Source organism: Rhagoletis pomonella, unplaced genomic scaffold, assembly GCF_013731165.1.
Source record: "Rhagoletis pomonella isolate Grant_MI unplaced genomic scaffold, Rhpom_1.0 Rhpom_scaffold_00007, whole genome shotgun sequence".
Lineage (NCBI taxonomy): Eukaryota > Metazoa > Arthropoda > Insecta > Diptera > Tephritidae > Rhagoletis > Rhagoletis pomonella.
In genome coordinates this window covers 66,265,561-66,285,335 of record NW_023458561.1, presented here as the reverse complement: position 1 = coordinate 66,285,335, position 19,775 = coordinate 66,265,561, and the positions used below count along the sequence as shown (strand labels likewise).

General features: G+C 37.3%; 1 protein-coding gene across 1 annotated transcript in view; it reads right to left on the bottom strand.

Moving 5' to 3' along the window:
- The window catches only part of LOC118743370 (semaphorin-2A), a gene marked incomplete in the record, with an annotated part of 243,443 nt that overhangs the window by 160,585 nt on the left and 63,083 nt on the right, over positions 1-19,775 (bottom strand). The window contains 1 exon segment of the mRNA XM_036475994.1: positions 10,390-11,590. Within this exon segment, the coding sequence (XP_036331887.1) occupies positions 10,390-10,588 (199 nt within the window).

Below are 19,775 nucleotides of genomic sequence, written 5' to 3'. Positions count from 1 at the left end.
AAAACTATAGTAAATATGAGAAATGAGTTTTGGGTACGTATAAAAGGATTAAATGCCAGGCTTTAATCGGCGCTTCTACGAGAGAGACATTTAATTTTACTTAATGCTCTGTTTACATTATGTCAATAGCATGGCAGTCCAGTGAGCAAGTCCTGTTACTGGCATATTGTAAACAGGCACAGCAGTGCTTGCATGTCAGTACAACTGGCATAGAGTAGACGGCCAATCCACTGAAATGCCAGTGCTTTCAGTGCCTGATACAGAGAACTGATATACATATGGAAATAGTTGGAAAATTAGATAAATGCATTTAAAAAAAATATGTGTATACATATGTATGTATTAGAGGTTTACGCCGACAGGCTTTGCGGCGGCGGCGTGCACAACTTCAAAAAGAATCGGCGGCGGCGGCGAGGCCGGCGCGTCTGGAAACGCCGGCGCTACTGCCCATAAGGTAGATTCCAAAGAGCCATGAGGCTACTAATCTTATTATGTCATCTCGACAGCGTTAGGCATTCGCCATGACGATTCAGATTGTAATTGTATTTAATTCATTCATTCAATTAGTTTTAAATTTAAATTACCTTACTTTCTTCTTAAATTAAAATCTTGAGTGTCTGCCGCTGATTGATGAGGTATATACATACATCTCTATGTTCTCTACAAATCCGTTTTTAAAGAAATAAAAAAAAAAGTTAAGTTATTGGGGTAATTTATGTCGCTATCAATAAATTTTTGCAATAATCTTATCAACCGTTATGTTAAATTACGGAGATATTACGATTTTTTTTGGGGCTATGTATTGAAAACAAGGTTTGGTCTACTTTTTTCCAAAAGTTTAACCCATCAACTCCAAACAGAACGGGCCTTTTTGACCCACTGTTTAAAAAATGGCTTATAGATGGTTAAAATTGCCACTAAAATATAAAGCGCCAAATTTTTCTAAGGAGAACCGAATGTAATGAAAAATAATAGTAATTTTACCAAAAAGGGGGACTTTGCGATGCGCGGGAGCAAAACCTTCCTGGGATTTCACCACCACTTACGAATGCTAACGTAATTTTCACACAACACCTAGTACTTGTATGCGCCTGCGGGACCCCAGAATTAAATAACTTACGAATGCAAAAATTAGCAAAAAAGTGTGAGATTTTAAAATATTAAAAAAATACACATGAAAATCAAATTGTCTTTGTTTTATCTTCAATAATTGAGGAGTTAGATGCAATAAGGGCGCTTCTGTTAAAACTGCTTTCTGAGATATTGGCGTTAAGGTGTTAGATGTGTTATAACTTTCTTGTTGTTGTAGTATATAAAAAAGTAGTATTGTTGTAGTATTGAAAGAAATGTTCTACTGCGGAAAAAAATCGTCAGATTACCAGTATTCGACCCTATTTTACTGTAATAAACGCCTTCGTTTGAAAAACATGTTACCTATATTTTTTCTGAGTTACGCTTTTTTTGGAAATGTTCAGGGGCCCAAATTATGCAACAAAAACTCCTTTAAAAATATTAAAATCGATGAAGAAAACGTGATTCAAAGCTCAAAATGTATTAAGAATTTTGAATCATAGATACTCTTTTGATATTTTTATACTACGTAAATATATGTAGGCATATTTTTGAAAAATTGTCCTTCATTTTGAATCCATATTTATGGTCACCGTAACTATAGTTGAAGATTCCACATATAAATTTTGGTCCCGATTTAAGACGGTTCAGGCGTATCGCACCGGGGGAAAAATTCAGATTCCTCTATGGAGACTCAAAAAATTAAAATGATTTCTTTTTTTATCTAATACCCAAAATAGATACCACCATAGGCGGAGATATCACATATAAATATTGGTCCCGATTGAGGTCGGTTAAGGCGTGTCGCACAGAGCTCAAAGTTCAGATTACAAAAGACGTCCTAACCGAGTCCAATCGGGACCAAAGTTTATATGTACTACCCTCGACTTTAGTCGTATCGATTTGTGTATTAAATGAAAAATATTATTTTTAATTTTTTAATTTTAATTTTCTACAATACATGACCATTTAGTTTTTCATTTCAGTGGCTTCTGAATAACTGAAATAATATAGACAGACGTCATTCGACATTTAGCGCTGGGCAGGCTCCCTATATTGACATGCTAGTGACTTAATCTAAACGAAGCATTATTTTATTTCCTGCAAGCTTCTTTACTAGAACAGAGCTTTTATTTCATTTTTATTTGCAGCGTAAAGTAGGCTACAAAAAGTGATTTCGTAACTGCATTTAGAGTTAAACAGCGCATTAACATTAGCCTACTTTCAAGGTGGCACACTTTTCGCAAAAGCAAATAGACTGGAGTTTGCTGCTGCGTTTCAGTTGGTTTTAATTGAAGTCAAAAAGCTGTATTTTTTAAGAGAAAATATTCGGATTTATGGGCCGTAGCTGAAACAAAACTATGCTTAGTTGATTTCAGCTATAAAAATTTTGAAATTTCCCTAAATTTTTACTTGTTTAGGGGCGCTTCAAGAAATATACTTACGTGTACCTACTAATCCGACTGGATATTTGTTTTACAAATGAAGCGCAGGTCAAGAACGCTAGGATCATATCTTCCATTCATCTTACCGTTATCAGGTTAGGTTAGCTTATGTTAGATTGTAGCGGCTTCCAGTAAGCATACCAGCACACCTAACCCGTATTTTGTTGCCAGCTGTAATACCACGCGGATCGTGAAAACAGTCAAAATTTTTGCGCTATTTTTATACCCGAGCGCACTTGTGCACAAGGGTATATTAATTTTGTTCACATAACGGTTGTTTGTAACAGCCAAAACGAATCGAGATAGATATAGACAAATGTATACATAAATGATCAGGATGAAAAAAGAAATCGATTAAGCCATGTCTGTCTGTCCGTCCGTCTGTCCGTCTGTCCGTCTGTCCGTCTGTCCGTCTGTCCGTCTGTCCGTCTGTCCGTGTACACGATAACTCGAGTAAAAATTGAGATATCTCAACGAAATTTGGTATGTAGGTTTCCCTTAATCCAAGGTAGGTTGCTATTGAAAATGGGCGAAATCGGACTGTAACCACGCCTACTTCCCATATAACGGTAATTTTCAGAAATACGAAAACTGCGATATTTTAGTAACTACTGGAGATTATTCACTCAAAATTGATATTTATAATAAGTTTTAGACGAAAAATAAGAATATTATAAATTTCTGGAAAATGGGCGTAGCCACGCCCACTTATGGTTACATGTGTATATCTTGGTAACCGCTGCACCAATTTCTTCCAAACTTGGCACAGTTGTTGGCCTTGGTACAGCATAAAAAACCGCCGAAACTTTTTAAAATCGGACAATAACCACGCCCACATCCCATATAACGGTAATTTAGAGAAATACAAAATCTTCGATTGAAGCTAATTTATTCAAAATTGATGCTTGCAACAATTCTTTACCAAGAAATACGTTTATGGTAAAATTTTGGAAAATGGGCGTGGCACCGCCCACTTATGATCACATATAAGTATATCAGTAACCGTTCTACCAATTTGTACCAAACTCGGTATGGTTATTGTACTTGCCACGTGTAAGCAAAACGTTGAAAATTATTGAAATCGGACTAATATAACGGCCGATTCTCATATAACGGTAAATTTAAGAAATGCTTGAAACTTCAGTATTTCGAAATTGAAGGACGCTAATTTACTCAAAATTGATACACCTCGGCTTACCATCTAGCGGAAGGTTTCGGAAGGGTGAAAAAACATATATTTAATACTTGCGCCGGGTATTTAATGTTCGGCTCCGCCCGAACTTAGACTTTCTTACTTGTTTATACTTAATTTTCACGCGGTTTTGCATTTTGTTGATACGCGATTTTGTACTTTAAACAATGATATGTATTTGTACAACCAAAATTATCCACCTTCTATCTTTAATTAGAGGGTTTGACTATTTGGGGCTGACTATGCATTTTGTATCAAACTTAAGTGAAAGAAACTTTTAATTTTATTCTCAAAACGCTGTTTAAATTGGCCTCGCTGGAAAAGAGTTTGTATGAATTAAGTTTTGCCGTGATTGAATTGTTGGTAACCTGCTTTAATAGAGGCGCTGTTTCCCGAAAGGATCAGCTTCAGTTGCTGTGTTGGCAGTTGCTATCGTTTACATATATGCATAAAAATAGGTACAAATGTCCATCATAGAAAGAGCAAAAGCTACTAATTTTACTACGAATTCCAAAAGGCTAACCAAAATTTACATTTCAAGGAATTTACTAAATATTTCACGCCTCTCTTGCACAAAACACAAATTTTTCACCCACCTCTCATTCTTTTTTTTTTATTATTTTAATTTCTATAATTTTGAAAAGCAAATTCCCTAACAAATCTTCAGTTCAAAAGTGTTAAGCCGTTCAGGAAATAACATCAACACAAACACTTGCACACACACAAACACACACTTTAACAACAAAAGTATTTCAATAGTAACTGAAACATAATTAGAAAAGTCAATGATGAAGGCTAGCCCCTCACCCGTGCCCTTCAACCACACACACACACACATTTGACTTGTACACACCGAAGTCAAGCGAAGGCAGCGAATAAATTTCAAAATTAACCCCAAAAATAAGAAATTTCAACTTCAACTTATCAACAGCCGGAAATCTTTGCAAGTTTGTGCCTTTCTAGAGAAAGAAAAAAAAGTAAGTAGGTATAAGACGCTTCGCAGGCGCGTCTTCCGCCATGAAAAAAAAAAAAAAAACTTTGAGTCCATAAAAACAACACTTGAAAACTAATTAGACCCTAATAGCGAAAACTTCAAAGTCCAATTATGTATATAACCAAAGGAAAATTAAGAAGAAAAAAAACGCTGAAGCAAGAAAAATTCAAAAAATCAGAACAAACAAAAACTTTTTAATTTTGTAGCCAGTCAGCACTAACGAAGCAGCCGCACACGACGAAGTGCACGATTGCGATGGAGGAGATGAACGAACGGCAAGCGCGCTGGACCAAAAGTTGATAGCAAACTGTGGACGAACTCAATAAACCTACAAGTTGCAAATTGTTGGTTTTTTTTCAGTTTTTGTAAGCGTGCACGAAGCAGCCACAATCGGCTAAAGTAATAGTTGTTTGAATTGAAGAAAGTATGCAGCGCGCAGCAAGGACAAAGTGCGGCGAAAGGATGCGAACGCAAGTGGCGCAGAGTAGGAGAAAGTTGTGAAAGGCGAAAGAAAATCATTGCGGCTAAACAAAAGTAAAATAACGCAGAAGAAAATGACAAGAAACAGTTTCAAGAGGCGAGCAAAAAACACTATATGAACACACTGGTTGATGTGGTGGAGTGGAGCGTGGGGTGTGTATGGTGTGGTGTGGTGTGGTGTGGTTGCCAGGACCGCCACAGGATGCTGCCAAGGCGGCATGGCAAACAATGCCATTGAAATAAGAGAAAAGCGGCTTAAAGTAAAATTATTTTGTTAAGAGATTTACACAGAGCTGCAGAAATAGAATCGCAGAAAGAACAATACCAATAAGTGGCATTACACAAAATACAAATAGACCAATGAAGAATTCGGAAGATTTGTAAAAGAAAAACTTGAAATACGTATAGTTAAATGCAAAAATCTAAATCTAGACTAAAAGCAAAAGTGCCAAACAAAAGCAGCGCTGGGGATCTCGCGAAATATTTATTAGAAAAACGCAAGTGCACCACAAGGAAAAAGTAACCAAACAAAAGTGGCACAGAAATGAGCAAAATAGATGCGGGAGAGAAAAGTTGCAAATTAAACAGCCAAGTAGTGAATTGCGATTTCAAGAAAATGTAGATTTAAATTTTTCCACTTCTTAGTTTTTAACTTTTCTGTCAAACCTCTTTTTAATTAGGTCTTATTGTTTTTTTAATGGAAGATAACTTTTTTGCGCATTTCATTACAAAGGTTTGTCATTCGGAATGCTAAAAGAAATATATCGTCAATGTTTTTGTAAAACCGCCCATCGACCAATTGCAAAACCGCCTATCCTGCGGCACTCAAATTTTACAGGCGAGCGAAAAAACGGTTTATTCAGGGTTACCACAGGGTTTTGCCACAACGGTGTTTTAGGCGGTTTTGCAACTGGTCGATATACGGTTTTGCAAAAACATCGACGATATGTATGTCTTTTTGACTTTTTATTTACATATATAAATCACATTCAATAGCAAAGAATTTTGCAAAGAAAATGCTTTGTTTTTTCTTACTTAGATGTTATTGTCTTTCTGCCGCACAAATTCTTTACTAGTGAGTACTACCTTTTCTACACTCGTGCAACTTAAAGCATAATGGCATTATAATACCTTAATAATAATAGTAGATTGACGCCTACACATATGTTAGCGTTTGGCCGAGTTTCTCCTCCGATTTGTGGCGCGCGCCTTGATGTTGTCACACAAAGGGGAGGAACCTACAGTTTTACGCCGACTTCGAACGGCGGTTTTATTTTTATGAGACTCTGTTTTTAATGCCAGAAATACAATCGGAGGTTTACCTATTTTCTACATTTGTTTACGATGTTGCTTTGACCAGGACTTGCACCCAGGCCCTGCAGAGTGGAAGCGCGCACTTCTGACCACTACACCATAGCGGTCGCCTGCCTGTTAGCAAGTATCTATAGCAGCGTAACCGGATCATTTGATAGTCAATGCCGAATTATGTTAACCATGGGGAACTTCATACCAACGTGCAATAATGGTTTGAAGACTTTATAATTTGCTAAAGTCGCACATCTCCCTCGTTAAATGTGTCGTCGTTATTGACGATATTTATTCTGATTCCTTCAGTTCCTCCACCAAGCGTAGTATTTTGGTACATTGCTCTTTATTTTTTAATTAAAGCTTATGTCAAATATCTGTAATATCATTGCCAGGAAACGAATTTTATGGAAGTTGCCTTCCTCTGTAAAGAAGTGGAGTATCATCAATAAAAAATACAAAGACTTAGCTTTCCTTGATTCCAAATATAGATCGACGGGTGGAAGATCGACCTATCTCGGCGGCCAATTCAAAAACGCTCTAACTCAGAAAACTTTCCATTAACATTCTATTTCAAAATTTGATTGAAGAACTCGATCTTCCACTCAGCCGTTGATATGATGTATTGTCGGTTTCGCCTTCAATTAAGTGATTAATTTTAATATTAAAGTCAAAAGTCCATATTCTAAAATAGCGCTGCCAAGTAATAGTACACTCAGAAAAAAGTCAGCTGAACGTATACATACATTTCTCATGATTTGGCAACTATAAACAGTTAATGTAACTATAACCAAATCACGTGTTGAGGTAACTAAATTCTTTTTTCAGTGTATATACAGTCATGTGAAAAATAATAGAGACACGATATGTTGATCAATTGTTGATATTTTCTTTTTGTGGGTCCTTTAATGTTAATATTTTTTGATGAAAATACCACTCATTATCTAACAAAAACCGTATAAGTAAGTCCGAATTTCAAACTTTGTAGGTAAATTAGAAGAATTCCAAATATTGTCCCGAAAACAACAAACCTTTTATTCTAAATTCTAACCATGCAGTTCCATAGCCCATTAAATTCTGGGCGAATAAAAGGCAAGTTTCAGTGGCTATGAATTCGTGTTAATTTTTGTTAATATTTTTACTGACTGTGTCACGTATTTTCTTACATACAAATTACTTATGTTCGAAAATTTGTTGTTTATGGTAGAAAATATTAACACCAAGTAAAGAGAAATATGTATGCATACTAGTAAAATTTCGCACATTTCCATGCTCACCAAACCTATGAATGGAAGTAGTAAATTTTCCGAAATTCTCTAAGGTTTCGATATTCCCTGCTTACAGTTTAAAACTTTCATGACCATGAAATGGTATTATAACTTTGGTCCGATGTGCCAGAAAAAGAAGATGTAGACCTATACTCAGAAAAAAGCCCGCTGTAAGTAAATAATGTAACTATAACCTATAATCATGTGTTGAGAGAAGTATATTAAGTTTACGTAACTAAACTGTATGTAAGCTTAAGGAACTTTTTTACTATATAAATATTATGTTTTAAAGTTAAAAGTAACGCTAAGGCAGAGAAACGCAAATAAATGATGGTATCAATCAACTTCAACTATTTGAAATAAAGTAGGGCTATTCAAAATTTTTAAATATTGCATCTATTGCAATGTTTCACTCCCAAAAAACCCGGCGCCACCCTGCTTACAGATTTTCGGTCTATAAGTATTTTTCCCGGATTGTCTAAGGTCCTTGAAAGGCTTATGGCACAACAGATAACACAGTTTATCGAAGAGAATAATCTACTCAACCCGCTTCAATCTGACTTCAGGGCTGTCCACTCATGCTCAACTGCTGTTACAAAAATCTTGGATAATGTTGGTCATCAGTTTTGATCACCTTACCCTCCTTACCCTCTCCTAGACTTCTCTAAAGCATTTGACTCTGTCAACCGTGTCTTGCTGTGTGAGCAACTTAAACAAAAGTTTGGCTTTGGGGATTTAGCAGTGCGATTTCTTAGTAGCTATTTAAGTAATATATGTAATGCAAGAAGTAAAAGTTGATAACATTTTTTTTTGATCTTGTGCACATTCACTCTGGTGTTCCACAGGGTTCCATACTTGGCTCTCTTCTCTTTGGCATGTTTATAAATGATATTTTCAATGCATGCTCACATGCCTGTTAACATGCTTACGCTGACGATGTTCATCTTGATCTCTTCATCTCTGATCGCACTGGCATGGTTAAGGAAATCGCGCTTCAACTAAATTATGATTTGCATTCTATTCCTAAGTGTTCAAATGAAAACCTGCTTCTCTTTAATGCTAGGAAATCCTATGTGCTTCCAATATGCAAGGATAAGATCAAGCCCTCTGAGGTCCCCACCTAGATATATGTATCTTGGTGCTGATATTCTTTGATTAGTTGATAAAGTAAAAAAAAACTTGCCTTCATAGTAAATTCTAGACTGACTTGTGAGGATCACATAAACGATGTCGTTAGAAAATTTTACTATACACTGCGGTGTCTCCGAGCTACCTCTGCTTTTACACCCCAAGACACTAAAAAAACATATGGTAATTAGTCTAATTGTTCCCCCTCATTACTTATTCTGATATAGTTTGTAGCGAACTTGACTCTCAGTGATTTCAAAAACTTAACGTTGTCTTTAATTTTGCCACCATATATGTACATGGGTTAAGGAAATTTGATCATTTAAATATTCTCAGAAATTCGATACTAGGACGCGACCTAAGAAATTCCCTAAAAGCTTGCGTTTTTATGTTCAATCTAATTATGTTTAAGAAACCGAAATATCTGTATGATAAACTCAAGTTCCTTAGAAGTGTACACTCCGTACACGTCGAGACTATTTTTTATTAATGCTGTAAAACTACTTTGGAGCTCTCTGCCAGCATCTTAGAAGAAGTCTTACCTAAGCACAACTTCAAAGGTTATAAATTTTCTATATAGGTTATTGTAAAAACTCTGTGTAATTATAAATACTATATAATTTGTTAATATATTTTTTTTGTGTCATATTTTGCAATAAAAGATTTCATCTTAATGTACTAATGTATAAACGATATCAAAGAATTTTAAATTTGTCCGGTGGCTAAAAAATTATTATTTTTTCTACAGTTAATCTGCATTTCTTTCTTTTAATAGGCTTACTTTTAAACGAGAAAATGGATTGATTATAATTAACTGGTAATAATTTACCAAAATATATCTATAACATAAAAAATGTTCCCGTTAAGATATCATAATTTTCTCATAAAAAATTTTCAAAAATTTTATTGAGCTTGAGGCCATTTTTGGTTAAAAATATTGAGGGAAAACAAAAATAAGTAGAAGTTATAGCTGATAATTCATCAGAGTTCTTCATCGAGTTCCCTGGGACTTGCTGGTTGCTCCGGCGTACAAATCCAGTGGTCTACCCACTGAGCTAAGTTCGCCATGTAATTGTTATATCTAAAGCCAAAAAATAACAAAAATATATATATAAAAAGGTGTTTAAAATTTACAATATATTGTAGATTTTTTTTCGTCAAATGTCACATCAGAATTTATTGTCTCAAATAGTACTATTTGCCATCGGAAGCATTTTGCGTGTTACAACTGGTTTTCACTATGCCAAAAATTTGTCGACATATTTTGACACAACTTTATTTCCTTTACCCATACCTTTACCGATTTAATTATGGGCCAAAAAATAGACAGATAGCCGATATAGCAGCGCATGTACAAGACTTAAGATCTATCCTGATCGAAATCAATCGACATACCTTAATATTTTTGGATGTTTAAAATATTTCACGTTTGTGGTATTTCAAATATTTAGTTTTTTATTGTTTTTTTTTTTACAAATTTTCTCTACATTTTTCTAATTCACTCACCTCTGTGATGCCGTATGTGATGTCCACTGGGCGAGCCCAAGCAGCACGGCTGTTCATAATACAAATTCCATGTGTTTTCATAATCCGAGTATGCGTAATCCACAAGCAGCAACAACAATAGAGATGCCAGCAGCCGCGGCACAGTTGTCCATGCGGCATCGCAATGCCAGCTGTGTGCTTTGCACATTTTCGAAATCATTTATTTTCGTTATTAAGTAAGATTAATATTTCCTCTGATAATGGATAATATCAATTTGGGTTTTTCAATTATTTGTTACGCTTAAAACACTGACGCACATTTGCCCACGTCCTTTTTTTCTCTTCTACTAAACTGTATAGTAATTCTCTTATTGAATACTTTTAAATTTTCAAACATAAACACTGCTTTCCTTATTAAGCTGTTTTGAGCAATTCGAAGTTGATATTGAGCGTTTTCCTTTGCATATTAGTTTTAGAGTATTCCTCAGTCATTTTATGTCAACGATTTGTGTATCTTTTTTAACGTGTTTAAGACTATTGACACGCGTATTTCGAAGCTCTTCATCCAGCATACAAATCCTATTGCATCCGAGTACAGATAATGCTTTGATTATTGTTTTCACATAATTTGAATTGTGGTGCGAAAAGAAACAATCACCACAATATACCCCAACTTCTTGGCTTTCACTTTATCAAAATCCGAAAAAATTTCGTTCAAACATTTGGTCGCCGTTGCTGACGCGTGCCAGCCGTAAACTTGTAACCGCACATCACGAATTTCAAGCCCGAACTGAGTTCGCTGAGCGACAGGATTTGTGTTAAATAAACACACACGCGACTAGCGCTACACCGATACACTAACACCAACGCGATAGCAAAATCAACCGAGTGAGCCGCACTACCGTGAATAGCACCACGAGCAAACGAAATAAGCAACCGAGTGTCACATTCGCTGTACAAGTCGAAATTAATGCGGCGAAAACTTTGCGACTCAACAACGAAACGCTACTCACGAGCACTGTTATAACGGTAAACTGTTGGCGAAGAGCAATTAACGGAAGTACTTCACGAGCGCATCTAAAATTTGTGGGCATCCGCTTGCCCAGCGGTGCTCGTAGCTTCGCGCCTGAGGCGAATAGTTGCAACTGTCGCCCAAAGGGTGGTTCGGTCCCATGCACAGGTGTTCAATACGTTGCTACGATGATGAGGGAGCAGCGGTTTACTGTAAAGAAAAAAATTAGAAAATGAAACATTTAGTGAGCGCGCAATGGCAATTTGAGAGCGTAAATTGATAAGAAAGGCCGAGAGAGAGAGAGAGAGCACGGAAGATAACGCCTGCGCTTTAGGGTGGGAAATTTTCACGCTTCGTTGAATTGTGAAAATTTCCCACGGCCATTCAAGAAAAAAATTATTTTTGCACGCCACTTCTCTACAATTTTTTCCTTGCATTTATTCCAGCAACTTGTTTTCTTCATTCATTTTTACTTTTTATTTGCAAAAAGTCGTATATTGAACTTGTAGCTTTTTTTCAACGACAAACTTCATTGCTTTATTTGAGTGTATGCGGCTGCAATATGATTTCCTCCTACAGCTACAATAGGGAGCATAACAATCTGCAAAAAAAGGTGCATTTGTGTTGGTGCGAAAAATCAGCAGCAAAGGCAACAATGCAGACCAAGCAAAAATTTTCAAGGGTAAGCAACGCAGCAGCAGTGGCAGCGGGAGCTGCAGCAATAGAGAGCGCTGCTACGGCGCGTGGCAGCGAAGTCAATGTCGACGCAGCCAGCGCTGTCACTGGCTGTAGAGGGGCAAACAGAGGGGGGTGGGGGGAGGGTGGGCTAGGCACTTTTGTGCGGACTGCTATGTAAACATGCAAATGTGTGTGTGTATGCCTAGCATCGCATGCACACACATACATACATATATACATAAATGTTGCATACGTTCGCCGTCAAATAGGCAGCATTTAAGTTGTTGTAATCCTGTCTGCTGTGCACGAAGCTTTAATAACCAACCAGCCAGCCAGTTTAACCCTTTAGACGCTGCGCGCAATTTTTCGCAATTTCCTTCGTCTGGCATGCCACACTGCCAATTGCGGTAAAAGCCGATTGTAGCGTGCTTTTCTTCAATTGCGGCCATACGTTAAAGTGTGTGTGTGTGCGTCGGTGGTTATGTTGCAACTGTTTAGCTGCTGCTGCTTGGCTACAATGTTGCAAATTTTCCACATCATTTTAGTATTCGCCGGTGCTCGGCGGCCGTTTCGTCAGCATTCGCTGTAAGTTTTGGTAATTTTTTGTGTTCTTTTGCTTTTATTGCCGGTACTTTTCTCTTTTCTGGTCCATTCATTCACACATTGTAACGAAAAACGGCGAGTCGTCTACACGCCAGACATAAGTCACTCATCCGCCGCAGTGCTGAGTACCAGCCAGTAGACAATTTTAGGGACACAAAAAGCAGCATAGGGATTGAAACACAGGCAGATGTTGAGACTGGCAGACGAGTGGTCTTGTGCACAGAGCTAGACGCCCCGACAGACAGACCGACTGGCATGGCGTCTGGCACTAACAGTAGCTTTGTTGCTTGCAAAGGTGTGTGGTGGCGTCAAGGTGTTGCTAAGCAGTAAAGCAGCCCTACGTTTAGCACACTTTCAGGCGCAGACAAACTACATACATTTATGCACATAAATACATTTATGCAGCGTGCGTTGGGCATGTGAAATTGAGTGCTCTAGGAGCAAAGGATGCAATTGCCGGATATGTGTGTGTGTGTGTTTGTGTGTTTGTGTGTTTGTACGTGCAAATTGCGCTGATTCTGCACTAGTCTACTTTTTCTTGTGTGCGTTATTTTAACCCCGAATTAATTTCAATTTAGTGGCACAATGTCAAGGATTCGTAGCGAAGTTAAGGTGGATTAGCATGTAATAAATTTAATTTCAAGCGGGTAGAAAAGATTTTGCGATTTTTACGTAAAACATAGAAAAAAGTGTATTGGAAAAAGTTTTCCTCCTTCATATTATTGAAACATGATATGAAAATTAATTTAAATGATAGTGAAAATCTGAGTACAGTGCGAGAGAGCTTTTTCCATTCGGGACTTGTACATCTACATTACACTATGTCAATTTCGTTGTTAGTAAAAAAACAACCAGTGCAAGTTTGAAGTAAATAAATAGGACTTACCGTTGACTTTTTTAAGGTTTCGCTTATTTCTAAATTCTTATTTTTACGAGCATTAACTGAAAAATGAAAATGGAGGACTGAAATTTTTACAAAATTATTTTTTGGGACTAACAACGTCATTTTCAAATGGGACTGGAAGAAAAAAAATTGCGGCTTTATTTGACACAGGCAAATATACATATATTAGGGTGCATCACCAAAAAAAAAAATGCATTTTTTTACGGAAGCATTCAATTTATTATATTTTAAAACTTCCGCCAAAAAAAAAAATTCAGAGAAATATTAAGATATATCTACATTTGTGAGCTATTCCGATTTGAAGATACCTCCGAAAAGCAAACATTTTTATGTGGACCTTTTGAGTTTAACCTCCTCTATTATCAGAGGTGATTTAAAAAAAATTATTTCAACAAACAAATTTCATTTATGAAAAACTCGAATTTTGGAGGTGTTTATTTTCAAATAGGTCCAGCTCATGTAAATCTTAGTATTTTTCCGAAGATGTCTTAAAATACTATAAATTTTATATTTCCAATTGAAAAACACAGAAAATCTATTATTTTTTTACGAAGAGTGATGCGCCCTAATATAAATACATTAGTATAGAACGGATATGTATTTGGAAAACTTAAATCTGACTGAGGGAAATAGTCGAGCTATTTTGAAATTGATCTGTCTAAAATCTCAGACATGAATTAGTCAGTTCCGACAGGGGGCACTCGAATCTGTGCGGACCTACTTTTAGGTTTTGAGACATGCCATGCGACATGGAAAGACTAAGTGAAGCAGGACTTGGCTTCGCTTGACATATCCAATTAGCGTCATTTGGCACCAAGGAGAAACGACTGGCATCATTTGTTGAACTCGGCGGTTACAGTGCCAAATAAGAAGAATAAGCGTTTACCTTTTTGGTAATGGCGGAAGGCATAGGTCGTAACCCAAGCTAGATGTTTACTCCACTGTTTGTCTCACACCAGTTTTCAAGTATGTATTTATTGAGGATCTCATCTTCTTCTCATAATATACAAATACAATTTGAAGTCTTTTATGTATAGGTACTTGGCAAATGCTGTGCCACAACATATCCAAAATATTTTTTTTGGACTCAGCTCAGTAATCAATTCACAATATTTTCAAATGCCAAGTTCAGAACTTGAAGTTCTACACAATAAGACATAGTTATAATTTAGTTGAACTTCAAAATTTTTACTCCAACCAATTATCTAGTGTTTCAAATGGATGCAATATGAAAATCTTCCTCTGGCATACTCAGTTATGATTTCTTAATCAGGCGTCACCAAACTTCTACAAAAAAAATCCCAACCCTCTATGTGTCTCACCGGACATCATATTGACATTATCTTACAGACAGTTTGGTTCAATGCTATAATACATTGATGTGCAGTAGGTAAAATACCAACCAGTGCATCAATGCTATTTTCCCCTATAACTCCTCCACAGCCACTCCATAGCTACATACATACATATGTAAGTATGTAAGTATGTAAGTATTTAGATTTACTTCGCAACTACAATGCAAGAATTTACCTCAGAATTTCCTACATTAAAGCTCAAGGTATGTACAACCATACATTTCTGTCGAAAAAGAACATACATACCTACAAACATTTCAATGTAGAATTAGACTATTGACTGCTGCAGTGAGGATTTTAAAATTCTAACAAAGTGCAACCGAAAAAGCAAACCAAAACAAATTTCAAACCAAAAGAGAATTTCAAGTAACCTCATCACTTAATTGGCTAAAGAATTCATTTGACGTGGTAAAAAGGTAAAAATAGTTAGCTGGTTGGTTGGTTGGACGCAAAGCCATTTCATAGTTCAGTGCGGTTGCAAAAATAGATTTATAATATATATGTAGGCGTATATGTAGAAGAATAGTTTTTTGTTGTCAGGTTAAAATATTTGATTAAATTTAAAGCCGATTTAACAACCAGAAATACATACATACATTTTTTTATAAATTCGTAAAGGGTTGAGTATGTATGTATTCTAAATAAACTTGCACGAGATGTCAGGGCGTAACAAAAAGGAATGCTATAACAATTGTTCAACTGTTTATTGTTGTTTTATTATTGTAACGACGATATGTTATTTTAATTCTTTAACTGAAAATTAAATACGGAATTAATTTCTGCTTATACGTATTTTTAAAACAAGTTATTTTTAAGCAAAAAACGAAACCGACTACAATTCTTATATAAAAATTTAAGAGTACCGTTAATTTCTTCATGATCGGACCAAAACCAAATTAGTATGGGACCACCTCGGAGGCATTACAACAAAAAAATAATAATTATAGAAATCGTTTACTTTACTTCTTTAGTGTAATGTTTAACTACATATAAATATATATTTATTTTATGGATTTTCTTTGAGGACGGAAAACCAGGATACCTCTCAGTTTTACTCGAAAAACTCTAAATACACCTCGACTTTATTTTTTATTTTTTTTTCAAAAAATACTTTAGATTCCACGGACTAGGGGTATCGCATTATGATTATATCTGAAAGGAAAGCTAGGTTAGGTTAGTCGTAGGTAAAAATCGTTGAACATTCGATTCTTGCTACATATAGGCTTCCACGAATAGAAAATGGAATACAAATTGTACCCGATTCCTTCATTTGCTGCATTCCTGCAACTATGATAATAACCCAGTGCGCTCAGCGCTAGCCATAAGGCGTAGAAACGAAATGGGTAGTGCCCTGTAAGAGTTTTTATAGGATTTATATTTCCTGATATAGGAAGTGTAGGTGATTTCACGGAATGAAAGGTTACTCCAGCATTTACTGGGATGTTGAGTTGTGTAAGCTCTTATATACTCTTTAAATATGGTCATTGGTATACCAACCGGGTCCATACTTTGAAGACATATTCCTTTAACAACTCATGCGCCTGGAAATTACCCCCAAAATCTCACCGTTAAGGTTCTACATATAACGATAGGCCATCTCGTTCTACGATCTACAGCATTAAGTAACGGACTTTGAATTACTTATGTATATGTGAGTTTAAAATTGTTCGGTCTGCCTGACTGTCAGAGAAGTTGAAGAATTCTTTCTTCTCTGTAGGTCCTTGAGCGCGGCTCCGTAATGCTTCCTGGATTACCAGCACCTCCACTTCGTTAACATTTCAGAGGTCGGAGAGTTAGAAAATGTATCTAACCACGGTGAAAAAAAAAACAAATCCGACTCTCTCTCTCTTCGATTTTAGAGCCACCTGTATAAAAGTGTGCAGCAACTGGCACATGATACGGTCTGTTATACTGTTTCTATAGGTACCATCGGGTATCGTAATTGTAGTTGAGTCACCTTCTTTAAGCCTAGCAACCACCTCTCAAACAATTGTCACCAGCGGAAGGAAATGTAAGATTACATTATCCTCCTCAGAATATATTTGAACGTAATCTAGGGCACCTTGCCGTATCATTAAAAATGAAAGATATGAGAGTTGGCGCTTTTTAACTTTTTAACTAAATAGTAAATTTGACTACAATATATCTGATTTATACGGGTTCTCCTGCAGGCCGCAGTCTCCATCGGTCGAATAAGCTCTGAAGGAACTTACCCAGAACCGAGATTTTCTACAGACAGCACCTTGCATACCGAAAAAACTAGTACTTAAATCATTTTGAAATTCCACTATTTTCATTCATAAACTCACATCGTCGGTGATACTGCAAAATGGCCTATGTCTATTAGTACCCTTGACATTTAGATGGTCGCTTACTGGCACCGGAATGCAGTTGCAAATCGTTATACCCTAATAAGTGAATGCCAAAACTGTCTACCTTTGCCTGATGAAGACGAAAGATTGCCAGAAGCGATCAGATACAGATAACAGATCAATTAAGCACCAGAGGTAATAAGTGACATAGAACGTTTAGCGGTATCACCGACGATATGAAGTGATTAGACAACTTCGCTAATCCTTTCTTTTATACAATTTAAGTATCTATATGGTTCCCAACACACTTACAAAGATACTTGCTTGTAGTCGTAAGTGGCAAATTTATTCATTGTATCTTTTCTAACTTCAAATTGGTTTGTCTTAATCCATGCTCGGAATATTGCAATAAAAAAATTTACAATTAGGGTTCGCGCATAGCGGCGGGGTTGGTAGCGTTGCTCATTTAGCTCTACCCAACGATTTAATACTTTAACAAAGTAGCAAAATAAATTCAATATGGTGTGATTCTTAATTCTTCGCAACACAATTCTCACAGCCATAAAATATTGCGCTTCCTATAGAAGAAGAAAGAAAAAAAACGGAAAACGAAATACTTTGTTACACATTTTAGTTTATCACAATCCGCCACCTGCCTCGCATTTCCTCCACTACAGCAATTCCATATGTTGCAAATATTTTTATGCCACCATTTGAGTGCTGCTGCACGAATGATTTCGTTTGTGCCTTTTTTGTAATTTTTTCTTTGCTGTTGCTGATTAGTTACGTGCAGACGGCGTTGCTGTCGATTTGACTTTCCTGCTTTCTTTATGATGTGCATTTAAAACGTTTCCCTGGATAATCCACCACCACCACCACAACCATCACCATCACCATCAGCAGCACCCCAAATGCAACAATAACGTCATAGGTAGTCGACAATTGTTGGGTGGCGAGTGAACAGACGGACAAACTAGCAGACAGACTGCCAGACAGCCGTCCGACCCACGACAACTCATTACGAATGTTTGTTGTTAAGTCCATCTTAGTGCTATTCGCGCAAATGTAAACGTTCAGCAATCAACTTCTCACCGTTCAAGCTATGCCACCTAGCCAACCAAACTCCGCCACCCTGCCACTTAGCTAAGCGAACACGGATTTTCCGACGTGCCACTCAGCCAAGCGAGCGAAAGTCGCGTGCTTACTTTTCTTCCTTCATACCCGCCGTCTGCCCTTTTTGTCGGCCGTGTGCCGCTTTGTGCGCATCCTGCTGCACATATTTTTCGTGTTTGCTTTACAACGCATTTACTTGTTTGCAAGGATTAACAATAAAAAAACATGCACACCCATACACTTACCGAGATATTCAGATACATATGTATCTACAAATAAATATGTACGTACGTACAGTAAGCCAGCCAGTTGCTAGTTGATTGCCAGCCGCGTCTACTGGTACTCCACCGACAAGCAACGCAACAACGGCAAGGACATCGTCGTCGGCCCACTCGCTGAAGTGTGTGGCAACAGGAGGCGTGCTGCAGCAGTGCTCAAACAAAAAAGGACCTGTTATCGCGCATCGTGCACACGTTTTACTGCGCCACACTCACTTCATGCGCACACTTTTTACTTTCGACTGCGTCTTGCCAGTCTTGCGTCTGTTTGTTCGTTCGACTGGCCGCCAACGGCTGCCACCGCTGCTTCTGTTTTGCTTGTCCTGTAGCTTGACTGCTATTTTTTATATGCCGCATCGCCAGCAGCTTAGCGGCTCAGTCGGTGCATTGTTTAGTCGACTTGTACCGGCAGTCAAGCAACCCCTTTTGGCGTCTGCAGTTGATAGACCCGCCAGCATTACTATATATTTTTGGCATCTCGTTGGCGTGGCAACTGGACCGACTCGCTGCTGTTGTTGTTTTTGTAGTTGACTGACGTTCCTTCATCCTGATTGCCAACATCAAATGAATGCATCGAATTACATTTTCTATTAACTGCAGCAGCAGCAGCAGCAGCTCGACACGTCGTTGCTGTGCCTTTGCCGGGTACACAGCCGCAAAGATATGTACGCAGCATACATTTAGGCGCAAGGCGGCACGCTCTATACAATGTGAATTATATATTACTAAGTAAGCATCTGCCCAGCATAGCAACTCGGCTACTCTATTCATTTCCCTCGTTGCTCTCTTCTCCTTATTTATTTGATTGCTTCTTTGTGTCGGCTGATTGTTGCGCTGGCCAAGACCTTGCAACATCAGCCTGCCGTCTTCAGCATTAATAGTCAATGTAGCTGCACAGTGGAGTCCCTAATGCGCAAGAAAGCTCACTTCTAGTTTGCTAGGCAATCTCATTTTCTTACTGCCTGCAACGCGTGCCGTCCTTATCCTTACTAGCCGGACCACAGCGCACCCGCAGTTCTTTACCACCATTTGCTTCACCCTCCGCCTGCTGCAACTCCGGTGATTATTGTTTGTCTCACGTCTCACAACTTTTGTTTCTCGTTTTTTTTTTAATTTTCCATTTTACTCTAGTTCATTGTGTATTTGTATTTT